The sequence below is a fragment of the Gorilla gorilla genome, chromosome 3 (genome assembly GCF_029281585.2).
Source record: "Gorilla gorilla gorilla isolate KB3781 chromosome 3, NHGRI_mGorGor1-v2.1_pri, whole genome shotgun sequence".
In the NCBI taxonomy this organism is placed as follows: Eukaryota; Metazoa; Chordata; class Mammalia; order Primates; family Hominidae; genus Gorilla; species Gorilla gorilla.
This window is the reverse complement of record NC_073227.2, coordinates 58,719,473-58,747,135: the sequence shown is the minus strand read 5'-3', so window position 1 is coordinate 58,747,135 and position 27,663 is coordinate 58,719,473. Positions and strand designations below refer to the sequence as shown.

The 27,663-nt window shown below is 36.9% G+C and overlaps 1 protein-coding gene and 1 long non-coding RNA gene across 3 annotated transcripts in view; one reads left to right on the top strand and one right to left on the bottom strand.

Annotated features, from left to right (window-relative positions):
- Positions 1-22,055, bottom strand: part of UBA6 (ubiquitin like modifier activating enzyme 6) — an 85,297-nt gene extending 63,242 nt beyond the window's left edge. The window contains exons 1-4 of the mRNA XM_004038734.5: positions 21,812-22,055; positions 17,416-17,478; positions 2,861-2,955; positions 2,302-2,330 (exon numbers count right to left, since the gene is read on the bottom strand). Of these exons, the coding sequence (XP_004038782.4) occupies positions 2,302-2,330; positions 2,861-2,955; positions 17,416-17,478; positions 21,812-21,882 (258 nt within the window). The 5' untranslated portion in view covers positions 21,883-22,055. The remainder of the gene's footprint in view (positions 1-2,301; positions 2,331-2,860; positions 2,956-17,415; positions 17,479-21,811) is intronic.
- The window catches only part of LOC129533193 (uncharacterized), a 31,099-nt gene continuing 25,461 nt past the window's right edge, over positions 22,026-27,663 (top strand). Inside the window, exon 1 of one of the 2 annotated variants that reach the window (XR_002005472.4) lies at positions 22,026-22,246. This is a non-coding gene — a long non-coding RNA (uncharacterized lncRNA). The remainder of the gene's footprint in view (positions 22,247-27,663) is intronic. The other variant, XR_010133378.1, reaches the window with a different exon arrangement.

Here is a 27,663-nt window from a genome sequence, read left to right as displayed (position 1 = left end):
AAGAATAAACCAAATATAAAAAGACAGTAACCTAATAAGTGAAGGAGGAAACAAGGTAACAAGAAGCTAGACTTACCTGAAAATACTTTGTTTAAAAAATCTGACTTTGAATCATAAATCTCACATAATAGTAAAACTAAATTTTTAAAAAAGCAATCTCTAAAAATCCAAAGCAAAACGAATACATGGACTAAACTGTTTATGGAGTCTTCTACACACAGAGATTTATTTAAAGTGACTTTTAAAAGCAGTTAATTTGCCTGCCAAATCCAGGTAGGATCAAAAAACTCTAAATTTTTTTCAATAATACATTATTATTAACAATATTGGAATTGGTATTCTGAAACAATGCCATACAAGTAAAATATAATAGGATAAAGAATATATAGCATATATAGGATAAAGCACGTAATGGATCATTAGAAACCAAAATCCTAATAAGATACAAATATAAAATCACAGAAATAAATATCCTATAATCCAAAGTAAAAATTAGAAATTTTAGTAATACTTTATAAGCCTAAACCTGAAAATCAGAAATTTCAGTATTTACTCATTACGAACGTTCTAGCTCTGCCCACTGAAAAGACTTTGTAAACAGTGACAAAGACTACTGGGGGCTGTGTCCCAAAGCCTCAAAAAACATGAAGAGAACCACAATAACCAAAGATGGAACAATCTGAGCATCAATGAAAATAACTATAATAGATCAAAACACATCAAATTATGTTTAAATCCATGAGTTTATCATAATGTACACATACATATAAATTCACTGGTCAATACTACGAAATGATGACAGGAAACCACTGATTTTGAAAACTGTTAAGTTAATGGGGAAAAATGTAGTATTTATCCTGCATTTTGTAAATGTACAATCCATACTTTCGTGAAACCAAGAAAGTCATGACTGGAATTTTTTTCTAAAATATAATTCCAGCTAATAAATGAGAAAAGAATGATAAAACATCATCACTGCCCCTAATGAAATAATGAATCTAGGCAATAATAATTAACAGCTAATAATAATCACAAAAAGAGAGACAACAGAATATTACTGTCTCCTGATGGGAGAACAGCTATGAAACAGTCTTGCCAAAAAGAATCACATCTGAACTGGATTCTCTGGCTATAACTACCAGTTTACAGGAAATACACATGTAGAAATACTTGTGACAAATGACTAGTTTCTTCAACAAATAAATAGCAAGAAAAAACCTAGGCAAGGAAGGGAAATCTATAGATTAAAATAAATCAAGTTCAGTATATGAATTTTACTTGGATCCTGATTAGAATGATACAAGCTTTCAATAAAATGTCTTAAGACATTTGGGAAAATTTGAACTCTAACTAGACATTTGATGACTGTGGTAGACAGGGTTTTAAGATGGCCACAATGTTTCCTGCTTCATAGTATTTAGGCTTTCATGTGATCTCCCACCTTGAGTGTGGCCTGGACCCACTTCTGAGATTAGGTTACAAAAGACTGACTTGTCTTGTTAACACACTCTCTTCTCCTGTCTTACTTGTTTACTCTGATGAAGCAAACTGCCACACTGTGAACTGCCCCTATGGAGAAAGCCATACAAGCAAGGAATTGAGGGTGACCTTTGGTCAAGAGCCAGCAGGAACTGAGGTCCTCAGTTTAACAATACATGAAGAACTAAATCCTACCAAGAACCACATGAGCCAGCTTGGGAAGCAGATCCTTCCCCAGTCTAGCCTCAAGACGACTGCAGGCCCTGCTAATACCCCGACTGCAGCCTTGTAAGAGACTCCTAGAGAAACCCCAACCAGAGTCATGCCCGAATCCTGACTCACAGAAACTATGAGATAACAAATGTTGCTTAAGCTACAAATTTTGGGGTAAACTGTTTTATAGCAACATGTAAACTAATACAATGGTATTAAGAGCTTGTTACATTTTAGGTGTGAAAATTATATTGCTGCTTCAAAAGATATTCTTATCTTTTAAAGATACTACTAAAATATTTAACGATGATATAATACAATGTCTGAAATTTACATCAAAATAATTTGGCAGTTGGGGGCAATAAGGAATGGGAAGGAGATACATGAAACAAATGTCCCCAAGAGTTGGTAACTGATGCTTTCTGATGGGTATGTGGGGTTTTGTTACACAATTCTTTCTTTGTATATTTTTTAAATTTCCATGATTTTTTTTTAAAAAGTAGAGCATTAAAGACAATAATTAAAACAAAGTATAAACAATATTACCATAACAAATGAGCCAAAAAAAAAGGCTCATAACAATTTTTCTTACAGAGGACATTTACTTACCTTAATCCCTGCAAGAACAAGATTCTTTGCTAGAAAGGCAAAAGAAAAAGGAATAGCTCAATATTGGGAATACACACTAGATATGTCTTCACAGAGCTTAGTCACATATCTGACTGCATACTTTTAACTTCTTTTTTTACTACTTAATACAAGTTCCTTGTCTTAAAAAAGTTACAAAATACAGGTTAAAAGTGAAAAAATTAAAATGTGCATAATCACAACACCCAGAGATAATCACTCCTAAAATTTCAATGTATTCTTCCAGATATGTTTTTATGAATACAGTATATGTATGTGTGCTTATAATGAATTAATGGATATAGAGAATGATAATTAATGGCTATTAATATCACAAAAAGAAGCAATGAGTCATTATTGGTTCTTTGTGGAAGAATATAACATCACGAAATAGTCTTGACAAAGATTAAAAACTCAATCTGATCAACATTTTGGATCTAACTTCCTTTATAGGAAATATAAGGGGATGAAGTTAAGTTATTTAAACTATCTTCATTGCTCAAAAGTGTCATACAAAATTAGGAATATAAATATTGCTTACCAATTTCCAAACCAAGACCACCCATCCCACTTAAGAAAACATGGGACTTGGCCATCTTCTGCATTGCTGTGTCTCCAAGAACGTACCTCTGTCGACTACATGGAAAACACAATAAAAAACAAAAAATTATTTCACTGAAATTATAATATCTCTTAAAGTTGTTTGCAAACTAAAAGCCTAGGAACTCGATCCGGCCCACAGATTTGTTCAAATTATTTGCACAGTGTTTAAACATTTCTCAATTAAATGCCAAATATATGACATATTTTGAAAAATCAGATAATTTGGCACCACAATCCATATTCCCTCAAGGCAATAGACAGATGGAGGTGAGTAAGAGTTGCCCTATTTAGGCAGGAGGATTATGTGCTCCAGATTTGCCACAATCAATTCCTTCCTGTTCCTCTCATTTATTACCTCAGTGGCCACTATAAGCATTTGAGTTTGCCATTTCCACCTTAAAACTTTCACTATCAACAGGATTTCTGAGGCAACAACAACAAAAAAAATTTGGTTCTCTTCTTGGAGTTCAGATGTTATATAGAGGACCTTGTTAAGTTATGCATCCTAATAGCCACAAGGTAGTAACAGGATGGGAATTTCAAAAAATATATGTTAGCAATTTAAAAGTCTGATATAGTAATAAAGTCAATTGTAAGTGTTTATCTGAAAGAACAATGAGAAACTTGATGCTATCTTTGGAGATAATATAAATTCCAATGAATTCTTATGAGAAACATTTTAAAGATTAGTTCGATATAAATAAATAATTTCAGAACCCCTTGGGTTATAAGTATTTACTTTCAGAATTAACACATACATGTTTAATGCACATTTGTTTTAAAAATAAATATTTAATTTCCATTATTTCAGCTTTTCATATTCAACATAAAAGCCTGAAAAGGGATTTCTTATCTAGAGAGACAAAACTTTATAAACACAAGCTATCTTTATTTCCTTCCCTGTTTCATACAAAATATAATAAAACCTAAACTTTTCTTTTTAAATTGGTACTCAAGACTTTTGTTTTAGAAAGTAAAAACTATCCATTTACACATCAAATATTTATTGAAAATCTACTATAGTATGTATGAAAGTGTCTTATATAGTCTTACCACCCTTATGCGTACCCAGAAATAATATACTTAGGTTTTACCTGATTTTAGACTTTGTATAGATGGAATCACTTTGAGTGTCTTTTATCTTGTTTCTTTTGAATGAAATTATTTATGAGATGGACTTATATTGATGTCTGCAACTGGTCATTAATATTCATTTATACTGTATTCTGACCATTCTTATAAACCTCTCCTGGTACACACTTAAGAGTTGTTTCTCTGATACAAGCTTGTCCAACCCATGGTCCACAGGCTGCATGCGGCCCAGGACAGCTTTGAATGCGGCCCAATACAAATTCGTAAACTTTCTTAAAACATTATGAGATTTTTTTGCAATTTTTTTTTTTTTTTTAGTTCATCAGCTATCATTACTGTTAGTGGATTCTATGTGTGGTCCAAGACAATTATTCTTCTTCCAATGTGGCCCAGGGAAGCAAAAAGATTGGACACCCCTGCTCTAATGTATATCCCCAGAGAGGAAATGCAGGATTTAAGAATATGTATACCTTCAACTTCATTAGACAGTGCCAAACTGTTTTCCAAAATGGACGTACCAGGCTGGTTGTGGTGGCTCACGCCTATAATCCCAGCACTTTGGGAGGCCTAGATGGGCGGATTACTTGAGCTCAGGAGTTCAAGACCAGCCTGGGCAACACAGCAAAACCCCATCTCTATAAAAACTACAAAAATTAGCAGGATGAGGTGGTGGGTGCCTGCAGTTAAGTCCCAGCTACTCAGATGGCTGAGGCAGGAGAATTGCTTGAGCCAGGAGGTGGAGGTTGCACTGAGCCAAGATCACGCCACTGCACTCCAGCTTGGGCGACAGGAATGAAATCCTGTTTCAAACAAAACAAAACAACCCCCCTGCCCCCAGCCCAAAATCAAAGTGGATGCAGCAAGTTACCCTTCTTTTGGCAGTGTATCAAAGTCTCTGCAATTTGACAACCTGGCTGTGCAGGCTTGGTCTTTAGAAGGGCATGCTTACAGGGCTAGCCCTTGGCTGGCACTTGTAAACTTGGCTCTTGAAATATTTCCTACACTAATAAATCTAATTTTCTTTTTTTTCTAGTTACCTGAAATAAAACCCATTAATATTTAGATTTTAGTTTCTCAACTACTAATGTAAAATGTAACGTTAAGAGCATCTCAAGTTTTGATAAGAGCACTTCACTATTTTCCCATTTTAATTATGATTCTTTTTTTATGTGTTAATCCAAAGTATATTTTGAAATTTCTAATTTTATGGGAAATTTTTAAGTTATCGTTTGTATTAATTTCCCGCTTAAATGCATTGTGAATAGATATCACAATCTGTGTAACTCTTTAATATTTGAGAATTTCTTTGGTCAATTTTACAGTTGCATGTGTTCCTGAAAAGAATGTGGATTCTACAGCTGTTAAAGACACAAGGTTCTTTATATATGCATTAGGTTAATTTTAATAATCATGTTGATGAAATCTATACCTGTTTGGGTTTTTTGTCTGCTTGTTTTCTTGATTACTAAAAGCAACATTTCAAAAATCTTCCACTACAACCATAAATTTGTCTACTGTCTTTGTATCTCAGTACCTGAACCGTGCCTGGCATGTAATAATAACTGAGTTTTTACTATGCACCACATGTTGTTTTAAGTGTTTTACTTGTATTAACTCATTTATTCCTCACAAAAATACCATGAGATAATTTCTATTATTATTCTCATTTTTACAGATAGGAATACATAAGCACCTAGAATTAAGTAAGTAGTGGAGGTTAAGAGTCAATCCAGGCAGTCTAGCCTTAGCATCCATACTCTTAACTATTATGCCACAATGCACACAGATTAAGAAAGCCAAATCATTCCTCAAGGTTTATGAGAGAGAGAAAAAAACAACCATCAGTTCCCTGACCTAATTCTTTCCTACCCGGATTCCCACTCCCCAAAGATAACTAGTCTCAATTTTTTAGTCATTTCTCTTAATATTTACTCCCGTATTTCTAAATAACACGTGTATACTTTTATTTCTTGATTTTTTGAGTTTTATATATTACCTATTAACTTCCTACTAAGAAAGATAAATGATCTTTCTGAAACAAATCTAGTCAAACCATTTTCTTGCTTAAAAAATCCCAATGGTTTTCTACTTCCTTTACAATAAAGTCTAAATTCTTTAGTCACAAGGCATTCATGAACTAGTCCCTGCTTAGTTCTCTAGTCTCATCTTTTGCCTCAGGATTAATCATACCCAATTTAGATGAGACTGGACTTTTTTGAGTTGATGTTTGAACAAGTTCAGATTTTTTTTACTACTGGGATCTAATAAAAGTATTTTGCATTATGAGGACAAAAATTTGGGGGGCCAGGAGCAAATGCTACACTTTGAATGTGTTTCCCGGAGTTTGTGTGTTGGAAACTTAAACCCCGTTAGGTAGGACCTAATGGGAGGTGTTGCCTAGTGGGAGGTGTTTAGGTCATGCGGGCTCTACCCTCGTGAATTGATTAATACCATTATTGTAGGAGTGGGTTCATTATTGTGGGAGTGGGTTATATCTAAAAGTAGGTTCAGCCCCCTATTGCCCTCTCTTACTCTTGCCCTTCTGCCTTCCACCATGGGATGATGCAGTAATAAGCCCCTCACCAGATATGACCCCTTGATCTTACACTTCCTAGCCTCCATAACTGTGAGCCAAATAAATTTCTGTTTAGTCACCAAAGGGAAAGGTACTAATTAAGTGCCTTCTTTGTACCAAGTAATATGTCAGGTACTTTGCAGTTAAATGACGCTTAAATGCTGTGAAGTTCATAATGTTAATAGGTAGTAAAGATGGGATTAAAGAGCTGAGAGTATAACTGCAAGTCCAGCATTGTTACATTACAGCTGACTCATACTAAGTGACCATATAACAGTGAATGTAGCAGAAATCCCTATTGATTAAAAATTCACCCTTTTATGAAAGAACAACATCTCCCTATAGTTTTTACCCACTAGTCTTAGTTTTATTCCCTTAGGGCCAAAGAGAACTTGTCTAAATCCTTCTTTGATGTAATACCCCTCCAAACATTTGAAGATGGCATTCAGGTTCTAGAGTTTTCTTTCTCTAAGCTAAACATCTCCAGTTCCTTAAACAATTCCAAGCATAACATCATTTTGAGTCCCCCTCAACACTAATCACCTTCTTCTGGACACACTTCATTATCTTCATCACGCATGCATATATTTATTAACATACCGATTTCAAGCCAGTCACTTGCTTGGGGTTCACTGTGCAGAGATCATAATAACAACAACTTCGTATGGCTGCTACGAGGATTACATATTAAATAAAATATGTAAACTACTAGAATCCCTGTGACATGGTACTGGGAGAGACAGATAGACAAAAGATGAGTGGTTGCCTGAAGAAATGAAAGTTGGAGTGAGAAGAAAAGAATTATAAACGGGCATAAATAAAATGTTTGGGTGTAGTAGGGTGCAATGGCTCACACCTGTAATCCCAGCAATTTGGGAGGCTGAAGCGGGAGGATCACTTGAGACCAGGAGTTTGAGACCAGCCTGGGCAATACGGTGAGACACCCATCTCTACATAAAAATGTGAAAATTAGCCAGGTGTGGTGGCACACACCTGTGGTCCTACCTACTCAGGAGGCTGAGGTGGGAGGATTGCTTGAGCCTAACAGTTTGAGGTTACAGAGAGCTATGATCACGCCACTGCCCCCAAGCCTGGGCAAGAGCAAGATCCTGTCTCTAAAAAAAAAAAAAAAAAAAAAATCAAAAACAACCTATAGTTCTTACATAAAATCTTTAAGACTATGTTTTTTTTTTGTTTTTTTTTGTTTTTTTGAGACAGAGTCTCACTCTGTCGCCCAGGCTGGACTGCAGTGGTGCGATCTTGGCTCCCTGCAACCTCTGCCTCCCGGGTTCAAGTGATTCTCCTGTCTCAGCCTCCTGAGTAGCTGGGATTACAGGTGCGTGCCACCATGCCTGGCTAATTTTTGTATTTTTAGTAGAGAGGGGGTTTCACCATGTTGGTCAGGCTGGTCTCAAACTCCTGACCTTGTTATCCGCCTGCCTCAGCCTCCCAAAGTGCTGGGATTACAGGCGTCAGCCACTGCACCCGACCAATATTATCCTTAAGATATAAAATATTATTATTCCTATTTACAAATGAGAAACTGTGTAAAAGAAAGATTAAGCAACTAGCTCCAGTTCATATAAAAGTCAGGACTGGGATATGAACTCTTACATCTGTCTCCAAAGGCCATGTTAATTCCACTGTACCAATGTTTCTCTAACAAGTAGATATTTGCTGAACATCTACTCATTTTACATTTAAAGTATGTAGCTGTATGCACTTAAAAATGAAGGTCTTCAACTTGGAAGGAAAAATCTGAAGAGAGACTCAAATATCACTAACATAAAGAGATACCTAAAATCATGGGAATAAATGATGTGAACTAGAATATGAACTAAGAAAAATCCTCATCATTTAGCTCCCAGTCATAAGTGAGAATATGTGGTATTTGGTTTTCTGTTCCTACATTAGTTTGCTAAGGATAATCGCTTCCAGCTCCATCCACGTCCCTGCAAAGGACATGATCTCATTCTTTTAAATAATCAGTACCACAAACCCCCATGACGCAAGTTTACATATGTAGCAACCCTGCATTTGTACCCCTGAATTTAACAGTTAAAAAAGAAAAAGAAAAATCCTAAAGTTGGAACCTGGCATTTATGATGCAGGAAAAAAGAATTTAAGAAAAATATCTGAGAAAGAAGAGTCATAGTAGTAAAAGCAAATTCAAAAAGACTGGTATTCCAGAAGCTAGAGGAAAGCGTTTCCTCTAGGATTACACTAGAATAAAAGGTTTAGATGCTTAAAGTAGTATTACATCTAAAGACCTAGGAATTCCTGATTCTGCTTTGATATTAACCCTTTCTTCATATAGTGATCTCTACAAAGGAAATTATATGCAAGGAAGAACAGAATAGATAAAAATACCATGTTATTATCATCTGAATCAGCCTTAATCCCATTCAATGGAGGGTTCTTTCATAAAAGCAGCTAGAAAACCAAGCCTGGAGTCCTAAATTGGGACTCGTTCATTTCTTCAGATACATCTTGTGATCAGCAGACTCACGCACATCTTCAGAGAAAAAGAAAGAAATGGCCACAGAATAGGCTCAAGTCTAATTCACCTAACAATAAAGACCAAAAATAGAGAGAACTCAGAATACCATCAGAGGTAGTAAAAAAATAAAACCCCTCTGAGAGAGAGAGAACGCAGAATACTGTCAGAGGCAGTCCAAAATAAAACCCCTTTGAGAGAGAGAACTCAGAATACCATCAGAGTCAGTCCAAAATAAGATTCTGAGATTCTAAGAAAAAGTTTAGAATCTGTTGATCAGTAAACTATGAGGTGGCTTAAGGTTCAGTAGTAATAAGAAAAATAAAATTTTTCTCCAGAAAGATGCTTTGTTCAACTGGGTACTAAAATTGCTCTAAAAGATATTTCCTAGTCAAATATATATGTAAAAATATTAAAAACATCTTAGTTGATATTTAAGATTTGTAGATTTTTTAAAAGGTTTAGTTTTATAGGAAAATCGAATTGTTTAGAAGGAAAATTATAACCTAAGACACAGTTATTTATGTCTGTAAAAAACCTGTGTATCTAGTAAATACTAACTAAATTTCAATAATAGCATCCAGGAAAACAAAAACAATAGTGGATATTTACTAGATTTCAATTACACAGAGTCCCTGACTTATGATGGTCTAACGTACTGATTTTTCAACTCTACAATGGTGCAGAAGTGACACACCTTCAGTAGAAACCATACTTTGGGTACCCATATAACCATTCTGATTTTTACTTTCAGTACAGTATTCTCAATAAATTGTATGAGATATTCAACACTTTATTATAAAATAGTCTTTGTGTTAGATGATTTTGCCTAACTATAGGCTAATGTAAGTGTTCCAAGAATATCTAAGATACACTAGGCTAAGATGTAATGTTCAGGTTAGGTGTACTATATGCATTTTCAACTTAACAATATTTTCAACTTATGGGTTTATCAGGACATAACTCCATTTTAAATCAAGAAGCATCTGTATAGTATACAAGTATCTAGGAGGAAATAAACAACATTTAAAGTATCAACCTTACATATCTCAACATATAAGATGCCAGAAAGTTACTCTTTAATTTTCAGGAAAAATGAATTTACATGTATCCGGGCTGTTATAAAGACACTCATTTGCTCAAAATGCCCAAATGCCCCAATTCCTGAGAAAAGAGAAATGTTTGTTTCTCTATCTAACTTTTTTGGCTGTCAGAATTTTCCAGATATAAAGGATGGTCTTATTGTAGCAGCTTCATGTCAGAATTCAGAAGTCAGGGAATGTGGTACCTGGCCAGTAATACTGGTTTTTGCCTAAGGATGGAATGTGTAAGTGCCTTCTTAGTGTCATCACTTCTTCTACTGTTAGTACCATCTGCACCTTTTTCAGACTTTTTTGTCATATCCTTAGTTTTGGTTCCTGCCCAGCCACTGAACTGCCAACTACTTAGGCAACGTACCTAGTCTTAGGTTCCAGACTACAAGCCAATCTGAACCCACTGTCTTCCCTAATCATTCAATAATCATTTAATGAGTATCTTCTAAGACTCAGACACTGTCACAGTCTACGACTTAGAAAAGCTCATGGTCTGACAGAGTTGACATACATGTGAACAAACACTATGTGATAATGTGCTTATTTAATAGCAATAAAAATAAGATGCTTTAGGGCTAAGCAGAAAGGAGGAGAAGTAACTCAGGCAAGATATCACAGAGCAGACATAGGAGTGAGTTCTTAAAGGATCACTGGAAGGTATTTTTGAGGCACAAAAGAGCATTACAGGAAAAGACAGTTGAGGTAAAAAGGTATAAACTGCAATTACCTATCTTATCTTTGGTAAAAAAGTAGTCTAGTATGGCCAGTGTATTCAGAGGAAAAGGTGGTTGGGGCCTTCAATAAATGGTGCTGGGAAAACTAGATTTCCAAATGCAAAAGAATGAAACTGGACCCTTATACCATACAAAATAATCAAATCAAAATGAATCAAAGACTTAAATGTAAGATCTGCAACTATAAAACTCCCAGAAGAAAACAGGAAAGAGGCCTCATAACACTGGTGTTGGCACAGATTTCCTGGATAACACCAAAGGCACACACAACAAAAGCAAAAAGTGACAAGTGGGACTATATGAAACTAAAAACCAGTAAACGAAACAATCAACAAAATCAAAAGACAACCTACAGAATGAGAGAAAGTATTTATAAACCATGTATGTGATAAGGGGTTAATAATATCCAAAGGAATGCCTATAACTCAATACCAAAAAACCCCTGAACTGACCCAATTTTTAAAAATGGACAAAGAGTTTGAATAGATCTTTCTCCAAAAACATGCACATAGCCAACAAGTATATGAAAAGGTGCTCAACATTCACTAATCATCAAAGAAATACAAACCAAAACCACAATGAGAGATCATCTCACACCTGTATGGATGACCATTATAAAACAAAACAAAACAAAACAAAACAAAACAAAACATAACAAGTATTGGCAACAATGTGGAGAAATTGGAACTTTTGTGCACTGTTGGAAATGTAGAATGGTGCAGCTGCCATGGAAAACAGTATGAAACTTCCTCAAAAATTAAAAAATAGAATTACCACATAATCCAGCAATTCCATTTTGGGTATTTCTCCAAAAGAATTAGAAACAAGATCTTGAAGAAATATTTGCTACACAGATCTGCTATATGACAATGTACACAGAGTTAAAAATATAGTTGTCCCATGAACAACATGGGTTTCAAACGCACAGGTCCATTTATATGCAGATTTTTTTCAATAAATATACTGAAAATTTTTTTGGACATTTGTGACAACTTGAAAAAACTCACGGATGAACTTTGTAGCCTAGAAATATCCAAAAATTAAGAAAATGTCATGAATGCATGAAATCTATGTACATATTAGTCTATTTTATCATTTACTACCATAAAATATACACAAATTATAAAAAGTTAAAATTTATCAAAACTTATGCGTACACTTACAGACCATAGATGTCACCACTTGCAGTTAAGAGGAATGTAAACAGATGTAAAGATGCAGTATTCAGTCATAAGTGCATAACAGTCACTGTAGTACATACTGCACTACTGTAATAATTTTGTAGCTACTTCCAGTTGCTATTGTGGTGAGCTTAAGTGATGTATCTGGTTAAAGCGCATGTGACTCTATTCATCTTTGCCTGAGCAGTTCCTCTCTCCAGTAAATTGAATATTGCAGGAAAAAGTGATGTCTTGAGATTCTTGCATATTTTTTCATCATGTTTAATGTGCAATACTGTAAACCTTGAATGACATCATGGGACCCATACAAAGTGCCACCAGTAATGTTGCAAGTGCTCCCAAGAAGCTGAGAAAAGTCATGACATTACAGTAAAAAGTTGAATTGCTTGATTATGTACTGTAGACTGAGGTCTGCAGCTATGGTTGTCTGACATTTCAAGATAAAATGAATCCAGTGGAAGGACCATTGTAAAAAAAAAAGAAAAGCCATCATTGTAACTACACCAGCAAGTACGAAAACCTTGCACTTTTTGTGAAAGATTTTTTTATCTTATATTGAAAATGCAGCACTGATATGGGTGCAGGATTGCTGAAAGTCATAGACTCTAACATGATTTGAGAAAAAGCGAAGTCATTATAAGACCACTTAAAGCAAAAAGAAGGTAAAGGATATAAAGCTGTAGAATTCTTTTTTTTCCATAGGTTACTGGGGTACACAGGTGGTGTTTGGTTACTTAAGTTCTTTAGTGGTGATTTGTGCGATCTTGGTGCACCCATCACCCAAGCAGTAAAGCTGTAGAATTTAATGCCAGCAAAGGATAGTTTGATAACTTTAGAAAGAGGTTTGTCTTAAAAAAAAGTCAGACACAACATGAGAAGCAGCTTCTGCCGATCAAGAGGCAGCAATGAGTTTCTAGACGCCATAAGGAAAATCACTGAAGAGAAAGGATATGTACCTGAATAGGTTTTTAATGTAGAAGAAAGTGCTCTATTTTGAAAAAAATTGCCACAAAGGACATTTATTAGTAAGGAAGAGAAGCAAGCACCAGGATTTAAGGCAGAAATGGATAGTTAACTCTACCGTTTTCTGCAAATGCTTTCAGGTTTATGATCAGGACTGCCCTTACACATAAAGCTGCTAACCCCTGAGCATTGGAGGGAAAAGATAAACACCAGCGGCCAGTCCTCCGGCTACATAACAAGCAGGCCTGGACAAGAACCCTTTTTCTGGATTGGTTCCATTGATGCTTTGATTCTGAGGTCAGGAAGTATCTTGCCAGCAAGAACTTTTAAAGTTCTTTTGCTATTGGACAATACACCTGGCCACCCAGAACCCCGTAAGTTCAACAATGAAGGTGCTGAAGTGGTCTACTTGCTTCAAAACACAACATCTCAAATTCAGCTTCTAGATCAGGGCATCATAAAGGACCTTTAAGGCTCATTACACATGGTACTCTATAGAAAGGATTGTCAATGCTATGGAAGAGAACCCCAAGAAAGAGAACATCATTAAAGTCTGGAAGATTATACCACTGAAGATGCTATCATTGTTACTGACATCAGACAATCTGGCAGAAGGGTTCCGACGATTCCAGATTGCATTGATTTCTTTAATGACATGGACCCTTCTACAACAGGGGCACCAAAAAGAAACTAAAGAAAATGACAGGAGGATCAGTATTGTATAGAAACATTTTTCCAGAAATGAGAAAGCAAAAAAAGTCACATAGTAGTTACATATTTCCGTAGTTACACTGTGTGTGCCTGCCTCTCTTTCCCTACCCTTCTGCCTCCACCTCTTTTGATTCTGCCACCCCTAAGACAACAAAACCAACTCCTCCCCTTCCTCCTCCTCAGCCTACTCAACATGAAGACAACAAAGATGAAGACCTTTATGATAATCCAGTTCCATCTAATGAACAATAAATATATTTTCTTTCTTATATGATTTTCTTAACATTTTATTTTCTCTAGCTTACTTTATTGTAAGAATACTGTGTATATATATACAGTATATAATACATATAATATTAAAAATGTGTGTTAATTGATTATTTACATTATCAGTAAAATTTCCAGTCAATAGTAAGGCTATTAGCATTTAAGCTTTGGGAGAGTCAAAAGTCATATGTGGATTTTCGACTGCACAAGAGGTAGGGTGGTAGGGGAGTTGGCACTCCTAACTCCTTCATTGTTCAAGTGTCAACTATACTATACTACACACTTAAAAACTTGCTAGTAGGGTAGAGTTCATGTTATGTGTTTTTACTACAATAATAACTTTTTAGAAGGTAAGTTGGAGTTATGTTCAAAATAACTCGGTAAGCTATAGTATTTGGACTTGTACTATGAGACAAAATGGTCGGAACTGTGGCTGTGTGAAAGAGAACGGAGAGAAAAGAGAACTTCTGGAATTTATCTTTATCTTACCCTACCTTCATCAAGCTTACTGATGAAATCTATCTCCCTGAGATGTTAAGAGGCTAAGGATCCTCATTTCATGCCTTGTCCCTAAAATAAATCATTGCCCAAAGTCCTAGGTCTTATACTAGTCCCCATAAGCAACAGATACAGATTTTTAAAAAGAAAAAATACAGCTGGGCACGGTGGCTCACGCCTGTAATCCCAGCACTTTGGGAAGCCAAGGTGGGCAGATCACGAGGTCAAGAGATTGAGATAATCCTGGCCAACATGGTGAAACCCTGTCTCTACTAAAAAAAATACAAAAATTAGCTGGGTGTGGTGGTGCGTGCCTGTAGTCCCAGCTACTCAGGAGGCTGAGGCAGGAGAATTGCTTGAACCCAAGAGGCGGAGGTTGCCATGAGCCGAGATTGCGCCACTGCACTCCAGCCTGGATGACAGAGCAAGACTCCGTCTCAAAAAAAAAAAAAAAAAAAGAAAAAATACAAAACTACCAAATCTTCAGATTCAGTCACTATTAAAAAAAACCCTCAAACATTTAAGTTAATTTTTAAAATCTAAGAAAATAAGAGCTGGTTATTGTGTGAAAATCTCACATTTTGGCATTTTGGTCTTTGTAATATATACATCTTTGTATTTCTTTTTTTTTTTTCTTGACATGGAGTTTTGCTCTGTAGCCCAGGCTGGAACACAGTGGTGCCATCTCAGCTCACTGCAAGCTCTGCCTCCCCGGTTCATGCCATTCTCCTGCCTCAGCCTCCCGACTAGCTGGGATTACAGGCGCCCGCCACCGCCACCACACCCGGCTAATTTTTTGTATTTTTAGTAGAGACGGGGTTTCACTGTGTTAGCCAGGATGGTCTCGATCTCCTGACCTCGTGATCCACCCGCCTCGGCCTCCCAAAGTGCTGGGATTACAGGCATGAGCCACTGTGCCTGGCCACATCTTTGTATTTCTACTAAGAAAACCTATATGTAGTCAGTAACTCTTTTAGTATTCCCTAATAATTCACTCTTTTGTACCCACATAAATTTCTGGCTTCCTGCCCTCACTATGACAAATTCTTAAGGAAGATATTAAAACTCAAATATGCACATTGGTAAACAACTAGATGTTTGCAATAAGACACGCATACAAAGTGCTAACAGCTACACCAATAGATACTCTCCGTCAAACAAAAGAAAATGGCTTACCTCTAATAATAACAGCTAAACTGCTATATTCTATAACTCTCAGTAAAGCAAACTGCAGCCTACTTACGTAGCATTGTAAATGGAAAGTTTAGTCACTGGCCTACTGAAAATTATGTTTATCAGCATTACAGGGTTGGAGGGACATTAAAAATGTTTCACAAGGATTAAACTAAAAAATGAATAAAATTAGTCAATACTATCTCAAAGAGGTGCCATTTGTTAAACAAAGAAAAACATGACCAAAAGGACATTAAGAATATAATTATAGATTAAGAATCCCAATGTAAGAGTCCCACTCTCCCTTTTTGCTTACTATCTTCAAGCCACACTGACCTGCTTGCTGTTTCGCAAGAAGGCAAGCTTGCTCTCATTTCAGAGATTTTACATTATTTCTTCTGCTTAGAATGTTCTTTCTTAAAAATCTTGAAATAGTTGACTTCTTATCACTTAAGCCTCTATTAAAATATTGTATTACAAATATCACACACATCATTTCTGATCACCCTATCAATAAAATGGCTACTTTTATCCTTAGGTCACTGCCTAACTCATTAACCTGTCATAGTTTCTTCAAATCACTTACCATTAACTGTTTGTCTGCCACTCCTACCAAAAAACGTATGGTCTTAAAAACTCACTACTGCAATCCAAATACCTAAAACAGTACCAGGCATTTAATAATAATAGATAACCCTGAGCTACACACTGTTTTAAGTGCTTTAAATGTACTAATTCAGTTAACCCTTATACAACAACTTAAGGTGACTTCTAAACCATATTTTATAATCAGGAAATCATCTGTAAAATAATTTTCACATGAGCAAGATTGTTAGTCTTTTATCTCTTTTCCCAAGCATAGAGTACAAAACAGGATTTGGACTCAACATGCCAGACGGTATGTATTAGCTCCTAATAAAGTGCCCATTACTGACTCTGCATCTTTTTCTTTACTTTAAAAAGTATTCAAATTTCATGAAAAAGTATAGTTTAAAAAGTCTCATCAAATTTCATTCAAATCACAACTATTCAATCATACAATACTTTAATTACTAAAAAAGTATTCCAATTTCCTGAAAAAGCATAGTTTTAAAAGTCCCATCAAATTCCATTCAAATTACAACTCTTCAATCACACAGTATTTCTCCACTGTCTATAAATTACAGAACAGGAAATATTTTAATGAGATTACAATGAAGTAATCATATTCTCTAGATGTTATTGTATGACTAAAGTGAAATATTATTCTTCATCAACTCCTGCACTATCAAGAACTTAAATACGTATTATTGTCCAAAAATGAAAGGTTTATTTTGCAAGGGCAGCAAAATCCTTCTTAGTCCTATCACCTAAACCTAAAACAACTGAGATTTAAATATTACCCGAATGTAGTTAAAAAAAATCACAGAAACCCTAATTTTAACTTGAGAGGAACTCTTTATATATATGTGTGTATATATACACACACATATACATATATACACACATATATATACACACATATATATACACATATACACATATATACACACATATACATATATACACATATATACACACACATATATACACACATATATACACACATATATATACACACACACACATATAATTCTGCATAGGCCGAATGGTATCTTCAAAGAGACTACTTGATTATTTGAGAACAATTAATGGGGAAAATAAGTTTCAGTTTCTATGAGATTCTTACCTGTATAATGCATCATCGATTTCCACAGATGCTGTTGACATAATGGGTAAATTTTTATTTGTGCTGGAAAAAAAAACATGGTTATTAAATATTCACATTTTATAATGTAATATTTGATTACTTGTGTGATCAGATTCACCAGTTACTAAAGGTTTTCACAAACCAAACATATATTTTATTAACAACCACTTTACTTATATTTTTTAAATGGCCTGAAATTAAATTATCGGATTGCTTGTTCTATCCTGTGTAAATTTTAAGATTACAGAGCTCATCATCTTTTATTCTCAGATCTCAGGTGTTGTTTTATCACTGGTACATAAATACATATATATATATTTTGTTGTTGTTGTTGTTTGTTTGTTTGTTTGTTTTCTTTTTTGAGATGGGAGTCTCACTCTGTTACCCAGACTGGAGTGCAGAGGCATGATCTTGGCTTACTGCAACGTCCACCTCCTGGTTTCAAACGATTTTCATGCCTCAGCCTCCCAAGTGGCTGGGACTACAAGTGCACACCACCACATCCAATTAATTTTGTAATTTTAGTAGAGATGGGGTTTTACCATGTTGGCCAGGCTGGTCTTGAACTACTGACCTCAAGAGATCCACCCGCCTCAGCGTCCCAAAGTGCTGGGATTACAGGCGTGGGCCACTGTGCCCGGCTGTTTGGTACGTATATTCTAATGGATCTGTATTTCAGCAATTCTGTACCATGAACTTTCTCTATATATACACTCTTCTTAAACTCATTCAATCCCATTGATGAATATATATTGATTATATTGAAACTTATTTCTCCACGTATGATCTTTCCTCTGACCTCCAGATTGTATACAACTGCCAAAACAATAACTATTCTGATGTCTTAACTGGTATCACAAACATAACAAACTCCAAAGAGAATTCAATTACTCCTGCTTAACCTATTCTTCCTGTCTTTCCTAACTCATTTTCCGCTACCATCATTTACTGGGTTGGGCCTGAAATCTAGGGATCTTCTTGCTTAAATCATTCCCCAATTTTCTCCATCTGAGACCGGTTAGCTCTACCTTCATAAGATATCTCAAACCTGATCACTTCTTACTATTTCAATCAGTACAATCTCAAGCCAAACCATCATCACATTTCACCTGGGCTATTTCAAAGACCTCCTAGCTAGTCTCCTTATTTCCAGTATTGCCCTTCCCCTTTATTCTCCATAAAACAGTCTAAATATCTTAAAATGCAGTCAGAAATTATTCCCTGAATTTGGACTACCCTTCAGTGGATTTCCTTTACTCTTAAAACAAAATTCAAACACCTCACTATGCTTGAGAGGGCCGATGTGTCCCGTCTCCCAATTATCTCTCCAATTTCAACTCCCACCAGTCTCCGTTTTCGCTTACTATCTTCAAGCCACACTGACTTGCTTGCTGTTTCGCAAGAAGGCAAGCTTGCTCTCATTGCAGAGTTTTTACCTATTTCTTCTGCTTAGAATGTTCTTTCTTAAAATCTCGGAATAGTTGACTTCTTGTCACTTAAGCCTCTATTAAAATATTGTGTCACAAATACCACACACCTCATTCCTGATCACCCTATCAATAAAATGGCTACTCTTATCCTTAGGTTGCTGCCTAACTCATTAACCTGTCAGTTTCTTCAAATCACTTACCGTTAACTGTCTGCCACTACTACCAAAAAATATATATGGTCTGTTAAAAACTCACTACTGTATTCCAAATACCTAAAACAGTACCAGGCATTTAATAATAATAGATAACCCTGTGCTACATACTGTTTTAAGTGCTTTAGATGTACTTATTCAGTTAACCCTTACAACAACCTTGTCCAAACAGTGGGCAAGCACTATTGCTATCTCCAACGAACAGATGGAAAAAAGAGGCTGAGGGAGGTTAACTTAAAATTTACCCAAAGTCACAGAGCAGGCAAATGGCACTGCCAGGATCTGAACCCAGGCAGTCTAGCTCTTGACTACCACACATACTGCCTACTGTTTCTGATATTAGACATAAAGGAAACACTTAAAAAAGCCTGTTAAATGGGATGGGCACGGTGGCTCATGCTTGTAATCCCAGCACTTTGGGAGGCCAAGGTGGGCGGACCACCTGAAGTCAGGAGTTCGAGACCAGCCTGACCAACGTGGTGAAACCCTGTCTCTATTAAAAATACAAAAATTAGCCAGACGTGGTAGCAGGCGCCTGTATTCCCAGCTACTTGGGAGGCTGAGGTGGGAGAATAGCTTGAACCCGGGAGGAGGAGGCTGCAGTGAGCCAAGATCCCACCACTGTACTCCAGCCTGGGTGACAAAAGCAAGACTCTGTCAAAAAACAAACAAACAAACAAAAAAAACAAAACAAAAAAAACCCTGTTAAATGAATAAATTTTAAAGGAAAAAACTAATCTAAATATGCAAATCTGACAAAGTATACTTATTATAGTAACATATTATTTATAGCAGTGCTCGTCCCATTTTCACAGCATGGCCTTCAAAAAACGTATCTGTACTAAACACTGGCAAGCAGAGATAATTCCCAGGTACAGGGAACCAGTCTGGAGCATTTGGAGCTGAACCACTGTGAGAGCTGAGATCAACATACTGGCAGAAGTGCAGGCCATTCCTAGTTCTGAGAAGCTCTAGTTATCAATTAAAAGATTCTAAAAACAATGCGATGGCGTCAACTTCAGGCTTGGAATCCAACTTTCTAGTCCTAGCATTGATAAATAAGCCAAAGAATTTGTAAACAAAGGTAATTAAAATGTTATCATTTATCTCACCAAACACTGGCACATATCAAATGATACCAGCTTCTAGCTAATTAAACGGATAGCTATTAAAAAAACTGATTCCAATTACCAAGGCAAATCAGAAGATAGCTGTGTTCTAAGAGATCACCTACCTAATAAAAAACACACACATACACAATATACCCTGTTTGGGCATTGTAACAAAATATAAAAATAAACAAAATTTGTTTTTCTTTTTTTTGAGACAGGGTCTCTCTCTGTCACCCAGACTGGAGTGCAGTGGCACGATCTTGGCTCACTGCAGCCTCGATCTCTCTAGACTCAAGCGATCCTCTCATCTTAGCCTCCCGAGTAGCTGGGACTACAGGCGTGCACCACCTACGCCCAGCTAATTTTTTTGTATTTTGTAGAGACGCGGTTTCGCCATGTTGCCCAGGCTAGTCTAATAACTCCTGAGCTCAAGCGACCCGCCTGTTTCGACTTCCCAAAGCGCTGGGATTGCAAGCGTTTGAGCCACTGCGCCCGGCCAAAATTTTTTATTATCTACTTTCCTATCATCTTATCCCTAGTACACTTTCACTTGCTGTTTTCCTTGCATGGCGGGGGCAATAGGCCTGGTGGGTAAATCTGAATAAAAACGAGAAGAGCTGCAGTCTAACTAGCTCTGCCACTTAATGGCATGACTGGCACTTTTCTGAAAGTTGTGCCTCACTGGAATGTTTCAAAAATATGTAAAAATAATATGATCTATAAGACAATCAAAAACGCTTCAAATAAGGCGCGGGTTATATTACATAATATCCCTCCAGTCTGGCAGTGTTGGCAATGGCAGACAACACCATGAAACTGAAAGCATCCCTTCAGTCTGAAACTGGCGAAAAGGCTACAGGTTTACAAAGTCTCACATCAGCTGAAAATAATACATCCATCACTTCTATCTTTGGCATGGTGTATTCTGACAGTGGTGGATAGAATGTAACTACTTGCTTTATTAATTATGAGATGACTGAAAGAGGAACTACTAACAAAGAAATTGGTAAAGGCCTAGCACAAATATTTTCCCCCTAATTTTACAGGGGCGGGAAAGACCTGAAGAACTTCAAAACCAAGTGGGAAATAAGAATGGGTAACTTGTGTATTTTTTTTCTTCTTCCGAAGTCAACAAAGGCCTCAGGGTGTCCAGATTGCTACTGATTCATTCTTACCAAGTTCTTTCTGGTAATAGTTTTCAAAAGAGGATCTCAGTGGAGGTGCACAGTGGCGCTCTAGCTTTCTTTTTACGGAAAGGAGGAAAGGTGCTTGGCACCAGTCGGGGAAGCTCACGCCAAGTGACCGAGACCAGAACTCGCTCTCGACCGGAGCCCCCCAAGTCTGGTGACTTGGAGGAAGGAGGATCCCGAATCCCAGCCAGAACTGAGAAAGCGCTCAAAGGTGCGGAAAGGGGACTTTTCCCTCAGGAAAGCCGGGAACAACAGAGGCCCTAGCCCACGTCGCCACACCCACTCCGCGCGCGCCCCTCGCCTCCCAGGGCCGGCTCTGCTCGGCCCCGCGGCCTCTCGGGCGCCCCCAGCCCGCCGGAAAGAAAGAAGCAGAAACCCGGAGCCTGGGTCCCACCCGCGACCCCTCACCTTCGCCCTTCTCGTCCTCTCACCTGCCAGTCCCCCAGGAAGAACAGGACGCCTCTTCCCCTTGATGGGCGGCCACAGGCTCGGATCCTTCCATTGCCGCCTGAGACACCGCCGCCGGCTACTGGAAGGTAGGAAGGGGGCGGGACCGTGGGGGGTCAAGGGGCGGGCGGAGACGTCATCAGAGGGGGCGGGCCTGGGGAAGCTAGGAGCCCGGCAGCGCCTTCCCGTCAACCCTAGGGGCGTCCTGGTTTCCGGTTTGGGTGCGGCCGCATGGCGTGCTGTGGTGCAGGTGGCCGAAGGGGGCGTTACTGTTGCGACTGGCATCCGCATCCGGCAGATGTAGCTGGAACCAAAGTCCACAAGTTACGCGTCACCCTTGCTCTACAGCCAAACATGCAGGACTCTAGTAACCTGCGAAATGATGGGATAGCGTTGCAAATCCTTAAAAGAGTCTTACGGTAAGAAGAGGAAACAGCTTTATTTTATAAATAAACTGAAGGCTGCTAATAGCTCCAGATTGTCAGTGAGGGGATACCACTTAAAGATGTTATACATTTAATAAATAATTTTGGGAGTCCACTACATGTGAGGCACTGCCTCAGATTTAATAGAATCATGTGACTTTTAGTGCCATAGATGTCGTTAGATCATCCAGTTTGGTCCCTTAAATTTGTGGGTAAGGGAAAGGAACTTCCGGTCAGTGCAAGTGACTTGGTCAAGGTTATAGAGCTAGTCACTGTTAGATTACCAGAACACATATCTAAGAAGTTCTCATATAATTCTTTTCATTTACTTCCGTGTCACCTTTCTTAGCAAAAATGAGTTGGACACAATAACATTAGGATTTGTCTTTCACTAAATAACACTGTATATTTGAATAAACATCTGCAGGATTTTTAAAATTAGCATATACTTTGACTTTGGGTATTATGTAATTTTCTGTGATGTATCATATTTTTAATTAGAAATTTTTCCTCTCATATGGAGATGAGGGTCCAGACAAAACTGTATTATCCTTCGTGCCCTCTATTCTCTTCAAAATTGCACATCTTAAAATACCTGGAAGCTTTATGTTGCTCACCTATAGCATTATCCGTGTTCCTCAATCCGGTTGTGAACCTTTTCCACATTAAAATGTTCTTGATCTGTGTTCTATTCTTTCAAGGCTCTGCTCTAGCACTAAGATAATGCTACAGGACTGAAGATAATGAAAAAGATTGAAGAAAGCAGAAACAGAACAAAAATCAGATTATTTCAAAGTTTCTTTCCTTGTAAAGGTTAAAACAGAGCATACTTCCTTATTATGCCCACTAGGTTAACTAGAATCTCCTGTTTTTTTAAAAAAAAACTGGCTCATTTTTTCAAAATCCACTTTAATTACATGGTGCTTAGCAGAAGCAACTCCATTCTGGTTTGATCTGATGGGGCCTAGTGTAGAAGGCTAGGCCAAAACAATGGCCTGCCATTACCCATCCTTTTTCGTATTTTAACATCCATGAAGAGAGGATGAATTTTTCAAAAATAAATACAGAAAACAATGATGCATCTTAAAATTGAGGGCATGTTAGATTTGATAAAATATGGTGTGAATTATTTCAGGCATGTAACAAGCAACCAGATTTAACAGATTTTAATGTTTTGTCACATATGTAAAATGGGAAAGAAAACTAGGCTATCACAGCTTTTTGACAGTGAGGCTTTGTGTCATAAGAAAGTAGAATGACATATTGAGGAAACTTAAGGGAAAAATATGTAGGCCAAAGATTTTACATTCAGCAAAACTAACTCATATACAAAAGGTACAAACTGTTATCAACAATTGATGTATCAATTTGATGAGACTAGTGTTTTCATGAGCCCCTCCTTAATAATTAATTGGAGAAAGAGTGTCTGACAATCAGAATTATTACAGAAAGATTGATCTAAGGATTGACTCGGTTTCTTTACAGCAAATCATAATCTGTTGCATTTATTAGCTTTTGTGTTTCTTGTAGTTTATTCTTTATTACTAATTCTCCTGAGTTCTGTCACGTCATTTCTGAGGTTTTTCTAATTCAGAATCAAGTTCTTCCATATCTTTTATCATTTCTCTAATGTCATTTAGCTAGTTTCAAAATAACAAGTTGTTTTGTAGTGCATCTTACAGGCATGTTTTTATTATCTTTGATGATGATGTTATATTCCTTATTCTCTCTTTTCACATAACTTTGCATGGATTTGAACTTGATGCTTTTTTTGTTGCTCTTTTTTTTTTTTTTTTGAGACAGAGTCTCGCTCTGTTGCCCAGGTTGGAGTGCAGTGGCGCGATCTTGGCTCACTGCAAGTTCTGCCTCCCGGATTCACGCCATTCTCCTGCCTCAGCCTCCCGAGTAGCTGGGACTACAGGCACCCGCCACCACGTCTGGCTAATTTTTTGTATTTTTAGTAGAGACGGGGTTTCACCGTGTTAGCCAGGATGGTCTCGATCTCCTGACCTCGTGATCTACCCCTTGGCCTCCCAAAGTGCTGGGATTACAGGCGTGAGTTGTTGCTCATTTTTATGTGAAATTGGTGTTCCTGAACTAATATGAGACAGGCTTCTTAGCCCAATAAGCCTAAGTTTATCAGGAACAAAACTGTATTCTAAGAAAGTCAGGTGTATTAGTCTGTTTTCACACGGCTATAAAGAAATACCCGAGACTGGGTAATTTATAAAGGAAAGAGATTTAGTTGACTCACAGTTCCGCATGGCTGGGGAGTCCTCAGGAAACTTAAATCATAGCAGAAGGTGAAGGAGAAGCAAGACATATCTTACATGGTGGCAGGAGAGAAGTGAGAGCGTGGGAAAAACTGCCACTTTTAAAACCATCAGATCTCATGAGAACTCCCTCATTATCACAAGAATAGCATGGGGGAACCGCCCCCATAATCTAATCACCTCCCACCAGGTCTCTCCTTGCACACATGGGAATTACAGTTTGGGGTGAGATTTGGGTGGGGACACAGAGCAGACCATATCATCAGGTTTACTGGCTCATTGCAAGGAGGGAGCCCACATTCCAGAAGAACCATGGGGTACCTCACCAACAGAGGAAGAGATAGATTTATTGTAGGAATTTGGGGAAGTATGGAGTTTAGAAGGAATTGAAATGAAGTAGTGCTTTGATAGACTCAAAAGAAAGCAAGGCTGTTTGTAAAGAATTCTACACTACATCTAAACTATCACTAATGGCAAAAACTGCAATTACTTTTGCACCAACGTAATACAAGATGGACCCAGGGTTCTGTTTTTTGGAAATTGCAAAGTTCTGCCTCTCAGAAGTGGAAACTATTTCTCTGTGTCAATGTGACTTTAGATATTCTAGCCAAGAGTGAGATATTTCAATCTTAATAATAGGATTTAAACAGCAGAGTTTTTGACAATCTTTTGATATTGTCATAAATGCTCTATGATTTTAGAGAAAAGGGCATTGTGTGAGTAAAAAATCAGTAGTTACTCTAAGGGTGTGTGTGTGTGTGTGTGTGTGTGTATGTGTGTATGTGTGTGTGTTTGAGACATTTTAAAGCATCTTCCAGAGAGAAATAGTATTTTCTGTTAATTTCACAGCTGGCTTTATTTATGCCTGTTATCCCATAGCTGATGAATGGCAAAGCAGATTTTTACTTTCTTATTCTATGCTTATTTGCTTTCTCACAGGTTTTGGGAAAACTTTTCTAATTTCAGAGAATTCCCTTTTCTGTTGCTTTTGTGTAATGTTCAGCAATATTATGGTTTTATTTCCTTTTTAAATTAATACATACATAATAAGCATATGTTTATGGGGTATTTTGATATTTGCATACAAGGTATAATGATAAAACCAAGGTAATTGTGATATCCATCACCTCAAACATTGTTTATTTCTTTGTGTTAGGAACATTTCACATCTTTCCTTCTAGCTATTTTGAAATATACGATAAATTATTGTTAACTATAGTCACCCTCTAGTGCTATCGAACACTAGAAATTGTTTCCTCTATCTAATTGTATTTTTGTACCCATTACGTAACCTTTTTCATCCTCCTTACCCCCAACCTTCCCAGCCTCTGGTAACTGTCATTCTGCTCTCTACTGCCATGAGATCCACTTTTTTAGCTCTCACTTATGAGTGAGAATATGTGCTATTTGTCTTTCTATGCCTGGCATTTCACTTAACATAATGACCTCCAGTTCCATCTATGTTGCTTCAAACTACATGATTTCATGTTTTTGTATAGATGACACATTTTTAAAATCCATTCATCTGTTGATGGACACTTTGATTGATTCCATATTTTGGCTATTGTGAATAGTACTGTAATAAACATGGGCATGCAGATACTTTTTAAATTTATTGAATTCTGTTTTTGGATGTATACTCAGGAATGGGATTGTTGGATCATGTGGTAGATCTATTTTTAGATTTTTGAGAAACTTCCATACTGTTTTTCATAGTTTCTGTACTAATTTACGTTCCCACCAGCAATGCACTAGTGTTCTCCTTTTGCCACATCCTCACCAGCATCTGTTATTTTCTGCCTTTTTGGTAATAGTAATCTTAACTGAGGTGAGATGATATCTTATTGTGGTTTTGATTTGCATTTCCCTGGTGATTGGTGATGTTGAGCATTTTTTCATATGTCTGTTGGCCATTTATATGTCTTCTTTTGATAAATGCCTATTTAGATCATTTGCCCATTTTAAAATTGGATTATTTGGGGGTTTTTGCTATGGAGTTGTTTGAGTTCCTTATATGTTCTGATTATTAATCTCTTGTATGAGTAGTTTTCAGATATTTTCTTCCATTCACTGGGTTGTCTGTTCTCTGTATTGATTGTTTACTTTGCTATACGGAAGGATTTTAGCTTGATGTAATTCCATTTGTCTATTTTTGCTTTGGTTGCCTGTACCTTTGAGGTCTTACCCCAAAAATTTTTGCTCAGACCAGTGTCCTAAAGTATGTCCTCAATGTTTTCTTCTAGGAGTGTCATAGGTTCAGGTCTTACATGTAAGACTTTAATGCATTTTTATTTGATTATTGCCTATGATGAGATATAGCAATCTAATTTCATTTTTCTGCATATGGATATTCAGTTTTTCCCAGCACCATTTATTGAAAAGACTGTCCTTTCCCCACTGAATGTCTTTAACACCTTTGTTGAAAATAAGTTGAACTTTACCGAATTTGTTTATCAGCTTCAAGAGTACTTTGATGAAGCTTTTAGGACTTTTTAAAAAGTGTAATATCATGTTGTCTGCAAATAGGTACCATTTCACTTTCTCCTTTACAATTTGAATGCCTTTTGTTTCTCTATTCTCTGCATGTTCTCTCTTCTGTTTCATTGCTCTATGTGTATGTTTTTATACCAATACCATAATCCTTTGTAGTATATTTTGAAGTCTACTGTGATGCCTCCAGCTTTGTTCTTTTTGCTCAGGATTGCTATGGCTATTCATGTTCTTTTGTGGTTCCATATGAACGCTAGGAGTTTTTTTTCTATTTCTGTGAAGAATGTCATTGGAATTTTGATAGTAATTGCATTGAATCTGTGGATGACTTTTGGCATTGTGGTCATTTAAAAAATATCAATTCTTCCAGTCTGTGAGCATGTGATACCTTTTCATTTTTTGTGTGTGACCTCTTCAATTTCCTTAATCAGTGTTTCATAATTTTCCTTATAAGAATTTTTCATCTCCTTGGTTACATTTATTTCTAGGGTGTATTACTCCATTTTCACGCTGCTGATAAAGACCTACCTGAGACTGGGCAATTTACAAAAGAAAGGTTTATTGGACTTACAGTTCCACATGGCTGGGGAGGCCTCACAATCATGGTGGAAGGTGAAAGGCACATCTTACATGGTAGCAGACAAGAGA